Here is a 10,184-nt window from a genome sequence, read left to right as displayed (position 1 = left end):
TAACTATTGTAATTTATAAGTATTTTAACCTCGGTTATAACTTATAATGTTTCAAATGATATCGCGCGTATAGTTCAGACGTGATGAAATAGAGAGCGTTGCTTTTATGTTCGACACTGACTCTAGTATTCTAGTAAATTATGTGTACGAAGGACTTCCCTCGAGAGTATAGGTTTATTGAAAGAAAATAAATGTAGTCGCTGTTCTCTATAATCTATATTCAAATAGGCTTTTAATTATATATATTATAAACAGTTTGCTGAAGTCGCCTTATCTTTCCCAACAATTATTTAACAATTATGGTTGACCTCTAAAACAGTTCTATTTGTTTAATCTTGACTCATCATCTGCGCAAGCCTATTATATATTATGTATATAACGACGAGAGCCGGAGAAAGTGGGAAGATATTATAATAATAAGGACGTTTGCGTTTCGACACAAAAATTTAACGAATAGAACAATGCTGTAACTATTGTAATTTATAAGTATTTTAACCTCGGTTATAACTTATAATGTTTCAAATGATATCGCGCGTATAGTTCAGACGTGATGAAATAGAGAGCGTTGCTTTTATGTTCCTTATACAGTATGGAAATCATTATTAATACTATATTTTATTATATTTTAAATATTTCATTTGGAAATTCGACTCAGTTTGGCTACTATATAATACACTTTAAAATTAAAATTAAACTCAACTCACACCTCTTGTGTTATAACTTTATAAATGTATATAGTCTATAAATACTATACGTATGCATATAAATCGGACCGACAATTGTAACCCAAAACCAGATCTAACTTTTTATTTGTTCACCGTAAAATATTATACAATATTATATTGTGACTTACCCTACAGTACTGACCAAATTTGAAAGTGGCCGTCGGTTATAAAAGCTACTGTTCGATAAATACTTCCATCCGCTTAACTTCGTTATAATCATGGACCATGGTTGAAATATACAGGCCACGGGACATGCTGTGTAAAGGGATATCACAAATATTAATTTTTCTTACCATAAGAAATACGCTGGCAAAAGCTAACAAATTTAAAATTCCCGAGCATATGTACTTTATTATATAATTGGCTCCCTTTTGGCTGCCATTTTTAGTTTTACCATCAAATATTTGATTGAAAATTGGTGTATGTTATGCAATAGCTTTGTGTATTTCAATCATGGGTATAATATTTTGCGTATTAAATTAATTTATTCAAACGGACTAAGCCCAATGAAAACATAATTATAATTTACAACTATCGTTTGGTAGTACATCTTACATTGTATCACCATTTTTTATAAGAGTAAACTTTGTTTCGTAAATAAACGACAAATTCATAAAAACCTAACCACATCTAAAAGTGAGGTCGTTAATTTTTTTAGCACGCGAATTAATTTTAAAATGACTATCGTTAATACTTCGAGATGTGTACTATTGCAATAAGCACAAACACAAACTTAAGTACCTACCCTACGCATTATACATAGGTTCTTTATATTCTGATGTTTCTGTATTCGTATCATATAACAGATTTAATTTAAAAAATAACGTGAGGCAGTCACTAGTAAGGAAAAACCAATTATAATTATAAATTATAAATTTTAATATTCTTTTTACGTATATTATTAAAAGTATAATGATAAGTCAAGTTAAGATTTAAAAAATTAAAATTTGACATTAGAAATTGGTGTATAAATCCTTCAGTCGTATAATATAAAAGTGAAAAATAATAATAACAATTATAGTACCTAATATGTTATTGGTACGAAATAAGATTTTTTACAAGACGGCGTGTTGTGTATGCAATTTAAATACCATGTACCCTGCACCAACTTATACCATATTATATTATTATTATACAATAATAATATGATATGTATTATAATATGATACCTTTACAGTGACTCGTCATTATAGACGAACAGTGGAAAATTTAGGGGGATGGAAAAAGGAGTAAAATGTCTCCCAAACAACACATTTTAGGAGCGGATTGTGTGGTCTAGATGAGAATACTATTGCACTGTGTCGTATTAATGTTATTCGGTGATGGGAGGTGAGTGGCGGCATAAAATATATTCCCAGGCACATTTTTTAGTTTAAATATGTGCCACCGGACGAATAAGAGTTAATATAATAATATAATCTGTAACGTATGGTAAACAACTGTATCAGACGGACGTAACTAAACACAAACATGGATGGGTTCATATTTTTACACTCGACATTCACCAATGACACTATTATCTTGTACGACGAAAAACACTGTTGGGTGTTAAATACTCGCATACCTAATTGTAATTGTATAAATTCATGTTATAATATTAAAATATATAGGTCTATGGTTCTAACATGCTCCAAATATAATTTGATGTACGTCTACATAGCACTGTCGTTCGCTTTTGATACCAATTAGCAATCCTATGCCAAATACATATCCACAATTTGAATATTAACCATCTTATTGACTTGGTTACTCTTTAATTATACATTAATAGAGCTTAATAATATAATGTATTATATTATTATATTTATCTCTGAGATAAAAATGAAAATTGAGTGTTGCATAGTACGCGAAAATTAAGTGAAACTTCTTTACAGAGGACACGAAAAAGGTTATATCGACCATCGCGGTCAAATAGTGAGTTTGAATTAAAAAAATAAAATTTTCAATTGAAATTAATTTATAATTATAGGTACGTAAAAAGAAAAATGTGAAATACATTAATATTAATTATTACCATGGAATCCTTAGGTTCGAGTGAGCCACGGCTGTAACGCTTTTTGGTCGCAACCATTCATGGGCCCATGAATCCAACATACGCTACCATTGCCAAGAGAAGTTTCAATTAAAAACTATACATTTTTAATACAGTAATAAATAATAAAATAAAATAATTATATTACATGATATTCGATTATCCTTATTATTGCCGGTACCTATTGACAGGGTATCAACTATTGAAATAACTATACAGTTTACGGGTATTATCGGTGCTGAATTTAGCGGGGCAACAGGAGGTGCAAAGGAACAGGACCCCAAGGCTAAGATTATCCTAGGGGCCTTAGGTTAATGTTCTAGATTTTATAAGTTATACATTTTATTTATTTAATCAATCGTATAGACTATGGTAGAAAGTTACATTCAATAGTAACATTTAAATATTAGTCAATAAATGTGTAGAGTTATGTAGAAGATAAAGGTGGCTCTATACATTGGCAATCCACACATCCTTGTAAGGGGCTCAGTTAGGTGGTATATATTAGAACATAGAGTGGATAGTCATTTTGCTATAAAAAAGAAGGGACTTTGAAATTGACGTATAACCAAGGAGATTTTTAGAGTATAATTACCTGTGAGTAATTTAATTAGAAAACTTAAACTTGCTCGGGCTCTTCTATCAGGTCGTGATAATACAATTGCAAAGAAATAAGAACAGAATAATAATCATGTGGCACTGTGGCAGGTGATCGATTTTCCATTTAAACAAATTTTATAATTAGGCAGTTTTAATATACCCATTAATATTTCAGTAATTAATTATAATATACGTATGTAATAATTATTCTGTAATTAAACATTCGAATCATTTGATTAATCTATACATTCTACTATTTTTTTTTGTCTGGAAAACGACATGGTTGCATGGGTAGTGGGTACGCTTAAATTTAATCCAAATGTTAGAATATCATGAGTACTTGCTTATCGGTTATGGAGTACCTATGGACTGTAATAAATTATGGTCACGATACTTAAATATATATATAAATCTTTTTTTCTTTAAATTAATTTCTATCCAAAAGTAAGTTATTATCCCTCAACAATTAATTGAACATACATACAAAATAAAGATATAATAATGTTAATTATAGTTATGACTTGACTATATCGATACGAATAATCATATTAATGCATAATAGTAATGAAGTATTGTATAATGTAATTAAGGACATAATTAATAATATAAATTGAACTTTGTACTGTTATAATATAATGCACGTGTTTATACGGTTAAGTGTGTACATATCTAATACTAAATTGATGTAAATAGGTATCTGGTTTACAATACATAGGGTGTAGTTATTAATATGAACGATTTTAAACGAAGGTTGAACAAAGTGGAAATATTAAGTACGTTCACGTATAACTGGGAAGAAATTTATTTAGAACAGGTTTGGTAAATTAAAGTCGCGTGACGAGTTGAGATGTTCTTACTTCTTATTATTTTAAATTGTAATTGCCTTTAAATACCATTTTCTTTTACAGAATTCATTATTTCATTTAACGTAAAATGTACATAAAATCATACTATAGAATAATTTGGTCAATAACGCGTGTGTGGTAATTTTATTGTTGTTGATTTTGTAAACTTTGGTTGCTATTTAATATAAAATTAAGAAAACACATCTGCTTTGAATATATTAATATTTTATTTAAAATGGATAGTAAATATGTAAATGTTCATCTCTAAATAGAATTATGAATTAAGAGGACGTCACGCCCACATGTGTTGTCTCCGTCTTACAAATGTACAACACAGCAAAAACTGTTTTGCGCGGTACAACTTTTAACTTTCTGTGTTTGTAGCAGTGGCTCCAAAATTTCTGAACATATAGAGTGGAAAATTATCTATGCAATAGCGTGTCTATATTTTAGATAACATAAACACAATAAAAGTTATTTGCTTCTAAACATTTTATTTTTTTGTTTATTTCATATGCTTATAAAAAATGATTTTATTGTGTAATTTAAAAAAAAGCACGCTATTGGACAGGTAAAATTCTTCTTCACGTGTTGTAAAAATTCGGTAGTCCTACAACAAATACGGTGCAAGAAAAGTTGTCCTGCTCAAAACAATTTTTGCTATGTTGTACATTTGTAAGACGGAGACCACACATGCGGGTGTGACATCCTCTTAAGATACTGAAATAATTCCATAAAATTATTTTCAGTGAATTAATAATATTTAAAGCTTATCATTTTCTAAATCATAGGTATGTTATTACTCTTAATTACCTACTCTAAGAGATTCATCTTAAAAACAGTTTTAAGTACTTACGACCTACCAACACATTTATGTAGGTGTAAATCATAATTTTTTTAAAAATATAATGTGATAACTTGTAGTCAAAACCTTTTTTAAATTATGTTATATTTGGTGGAAATCCAATGTCTAAATAATTACTAAGTAGGTAAAAAAAACATTAGAAATTAAAACTACTGTGAGGCATCAACATAGCTAAGCGGACATCGGGGGCTTAGCCCCCTAAATATTTTGATAGCCCCCCAAAATTGAAACTTTATTTGATATGTTATTCGTTTCAATAATTATCGATTCATTTTTTTTTGAAAATCTTAAAAAAATATTTAACCAACAAATGGTCGAATTCATTTAATTTACGAACACGCGGTCACGCGGATATCCGACAGACGACGTGTCATCGGTCAGCGGGTTGCGGGATCACGACCGACGTGACATTGTAACGTTATGACGATAGAAACGCCTCTCACGTGCCGCGCTGACATTGTGATAATAATAATAATTAGTTGATAAAAAATGGTTTCGGTTTCAACGTTTTTGTAGTTAAGACAGTTAATTGTTAAATACAAGTGTATATGTATACAACTAATAATATCTCAAGAAATTATTTGTTAAGTTCACTGTTCGGTTGACTTGTTTAAGATGTTGAGTGTTTTGATTTTTGAACATGGCAATTATTTTTAGTACTTTTAATGTGAAAAAAAGATCTTAAAGAATTATTCATATTTCAAAAAGTTTTGTCTAGAGTTAACACTTTAACGAATAAACTACAAGAGAATATAGTAACTTTTGGAAAAACAAGCAATCTTTTAAAAGGTATCATTGCTTTTTTTGAAAATTTAAGAACATCTGTAGGGTTTTCTGGACTTTGGAGTGAGATATCATTGTTTTTGAATGAACATAACATATTGATTGAAATTCCATCCCTAGGTAAATATTAAATATTTGATATAGGTACAGATGATAAAATTAATTAATGTTTCAATTTTATGCTTACTGTCATATAGGATCAAAAAGAAAAATAATGGGGCCAAAAACTTAAAAAAATTATATTGCCAATACATCTACAATCTACTAGTGACCAATATATAACTAATGAAAATACAAAAGTCTATTGCAGAAGATTATTTCAGGACTAATTTTTTTTTATACTATCTTTAATATATAGTTACTACAAATTTAAAAAAACGATTTTTGCCAGAAAGTTTCATGACGGCTTCATCCGTGGATCATTTTTTCAATCTGAATATTAATGATATTCTTCATTTCATTAGCCATTATCATGTAATTATGTAAATATCTAAAATTATATTTTAATATTGATTCATAAACGACAGTATTCATAAATTCATATATAATTATTAATATATTATTTTATATTTATATTTAGTCTCTAATGGATGTGTAAAAGAATGTAATTCAGAAATGACAGTGGCAAAAACTGATGTAGTTCAAAATATCGTTTCTAATGTGAATATTAACATAAAAGAAGATGTTATACGAGTTTTGTTAGAAAACCCAACATTATTCCTTAATTTGCAAAAACTATTTACAATAGCATCAACGATACCAATCAGTTCAGCTACTTGCGAAAGAAGTTTCAGTGCAATGAGAAAAATAAAAACTTGGCTAAGGACATCGATGCTTCAGAATTGGTTCAGCGATTTTTCTATTCTCTATATTTGAAGATATGTCTAAAAATATAAAAAGCAATGATATTTTGAATATCTTTGCTGATAAAATAGATATTTGTTATTAAAATAAAATATTAATTATTTTCAAATATACGTTATTTAGTGTTTTCTTTAAATACAACTCGAACATATGTATACTTTTATCAGTAATATGTTTTCTTTATGCATGGGTAGGGGGTGTGGGGGTGAAGTCCCCGCGGGTCACTTTACATTGGATCATTATAGCCTCCCTAAAAAATGCTATCCATGTGTTTGTTGTCTTCGTCTTACATACGTACGACAGACCATTTTCGTTCACTAGTTTCAATAGTGGTTGTTAGTTTTGATATTACAGTGAATTGACTTGTTATCAAACTTTTAGGTAAGAACATTATCTACTCTCAAGCGTCACCCATTTTTTCGATATTGTAATTTTCTTGTAAGAAACGGGTATGTAAAATATTTCAAATTAAAAATGCTCATATCTCGCTTGAAAATTAAAATACCTAATAAAAGCTGACACTTAAACAAAGATAATTTTCTTACCTAAAGGCTAAAAGTTTGATAATAGGTCAATTCACTATGATATAAAAACTAACAGCACACTATTGAAACTAGTGAACGAAAAATTACTATATTGTACGCTTGTGACAGAGACTACAAATGCATGGTTAGCGATGTAGAGTCGTCTTAAGTATATCACCAAAACTTTTATCTTTATTGTATTATTTTAAATAACCCATTGTTTTAGTTTCAAAATTGCCCAACTGGCTGTTAATTAATTAATAAATAAATACAATTTAATAAATTATCTACATATTAGATTGAGAAACTCAAAATCCTTAAGAAATGTTTAACTTTTGTGAAGATATTATTTTTATATAAATCAATTTCATTTCAAAACAATATTTCTGAAAAAAATTTGAATTTTTTGTCATTTACTTTTTTGAATGACACCATAATTTTTAATTATATATTCCGAAGCAGGATATTATTCGCATTATTTCATTCTTTATAAAGATCAAATTTTGGACAAGTAGTTCTTAAGTTGTAAATATTTTGCGGGGCACCCCTGTACTCCGTTCGTGTTCTAATCCGCTAACTAAAAATTTAAATGCTTATAAGTTATAAATAATGAACTACTTGCCTTAAATTTGTTCTTCATAGATTGAAATACTTTGAATAATATTCTGCCTTAGAATATGAAATTAAAAATGTATGGTGTAATTTAAAAGAGTAAGAAACTTATAAAAATAAACCGATAAAAAATAGAGAGTCGTATAAAGAAGAAATATAATTTTTTTCAGAAACGTTGTTATGAAATATCATCATAAGCAAAGTATTTTCAAAAAAATATGAAAATTCGAAGGTAAAACTTATGAAAGCATTGATTTTTGTTATATTTTAATAAGATCAATTTACTTACATGTTTAATCTTATACAGAAGCATTTTTAAAATTTTATTGTATTGATTTTTTTTGGGTATTTGAATGTGTGATTAATTAGGTAAAACATGAATTAAATTGCAGTGAAGATATTTTGCCTAAATTAATGGAACAAGTACGTTTGCCATTAGTATCAAAAAATTACTTACAAAAAAAAGTACTTATAGAACCTCTTCTCAATAAAAGTTATAAATGTGTGTTGTTTTCTTTAATTATGCCTTTGTTATGAATCTTTTATCATTATTAAATTTTTTAGGTAAAGATTATGTGATTGAAGCATTAAATTTTCATTTACTTAAGACAGAACCGCTTTGTAATATTTCACAAACATTTCGCTGTCAACCTGCTGCATTACAAAAAGTCTGTTATTGTGACAAATTATGTATCTCAACAAATATTTTATTTTATTAATTTTCACAGGTTATTTTAACGTTTTCTTTTGTTGCTAATGAAGTAGATTACAATTTAAATTGGTATGACCCATTATTCATTAACAATCAAATGGCACTCAGTACCAAAAATGAATACATGTTGTGTAAATGCCAAAGCCCAAAAGTGATATAATCATAACAAAAGATAATTTTTTATTGATTTATCAATACAATCACCAACTTGGATACTAAACATTCCTATGTTATTGTATCGAAAACATTTTGTAGTTGATGTAATTGATTATTGTATATACATAGTAAGTTACCTATACCTAAACACTAATTATTAATTGAATACTATAAGTATCTTATATATCCATATCCAAGGTTGGCGGAACGTCTATTTATTTTACATCAACATATAACAAAGTAGAAGTTGATGATTTAAGTATTCATGAATGGAAAGTGGTATCCACTATGACTACTTAAAGAAAAATGGTTGAAGTTGGAGTACTTAACAATTTTTTATATGCTGTAAATTAATACTTGATTTCATTGTTTTAAATAATTAAGCATTAATTGATGTAATTCAATCATTTAGGTAGGAGGCCTCGAAGGTTCAAATATTTTTAATAGTGTTGAATGTTATGATCCTAGTCATGATTATGTAGTCAATATTGCTAAAATGTTTTATCGTCGCTATGGTGCGGGCGTAGGAGTTTCAGACGGTGTTCTGTATGCAATTGGTGATTCTAATGGATCAGTGGTACTTATTAGTGCTGAAATGTATAGACTAAGTGACGAAGAATGGTCTTCTATTTATGATATGAATCTTTCCCGATATAGGCCTGGTGACTTATAATTTTTTCATATAAATTTATTGAATTTTAATTTATATTTTTTATGTAGTGGTAATTGCATTAGATGGTTTAATGTATGTGAAGAGTGGAGTCAAATCTGCTGCTTCTGCCAACATAGAAATTTACAACCCTAAAATCGATACATGGGAAGTCATGGAATTTGACGAATCTGACGTGTTTCCAGGTTATAAGATTTATGCTGGTATGGTTATTAATGGGCCATCACATTTCAAGACTAATTAGAACAAATATTTATGCTCAGTCGCATTATGGAAGTTAAAATCAACTTATTTATGTTTAGTTTATAATAAATTATATTTTTAGGTACTATTTTTCTATCTAAGAATCTAAGGATGTTGAATTAAATGGTTTTTATTTGTATACATTAATTAAAATTGTTTATTTTTAAATTAAATCAATTAAACAATTTCTACAACAAATTAGATTATACTATCCCTAGATTATTTCTTTTATATTATTATCTTTTGTTACCAATATATTGTACAGGATTGTATTTGTTTATGTTATTTGAATTTACCATGATCATATTTTAGATCTTTTTTTAACTTATAATAGTCTTATTTATGTGTGCGCTTTGAATTAATTTGTCTCTTTCTGATAAATAACGTTCTTTATATTTATAGCACAAATTATCTAATATACATATATACATTAATTTTATGTGCTATATATTAACCTACTTAACTGGGCACCTATATCTTAATTGGGGGTTTAAAACCATCCCAGTAGTAACGAGTCCATTCCATCTTGTTCTGTTGAATAAATTATACACAC

At 28.1% G+C, this 10,184-nt stretch overlaps 1 protein-coding gene across 1 annotated transcript; it reads left to right on the top strand.

The window, feature by feature from the left end:
- Window positions 1–9,147: 9,147 nt before the first annotated feature.
- On the top strand, window positions 9,148–9,632 carry LOC111027969 (kelch-like protein 2). The gene is made up of 2 exons (XM_022306488.1): window positions 9,148–9,380; window positions 9,439–9,632. The coding sequence occupies exons 1-2, from the start codon at window positions 9,215–9,217 to the stop codon at window positions 9,630–9,632; spliced, it is 360 nt and encodes a 119-aa protein (XP_022162180.1). The 5' UTR covers window positions 9,148–9,214.
- Window positions 9,633–10,184: the final 552 nt, after the last annotated feature.

The sequence above is a fragment of the Myzus persicae genome, unplaced genomic scaffold (assembly GCF_001856785.1).
Source record: "Myzus persicae strain clone G006 unplaced genomic scaffold, MPER_G0061.0, whole genome shotgun sequence".
Lineage (NCBI taxonomy): Eukaryota > Metazoa > Arthropoda > Insecta > Hemiptera > Aphididae > Myzus > Myzus persicae.
The sequence above is the reverse complement of the archived record's forward strand: the minus strand, read 5'-3'. Positions and strand labels throughout refer to the sequence as shown.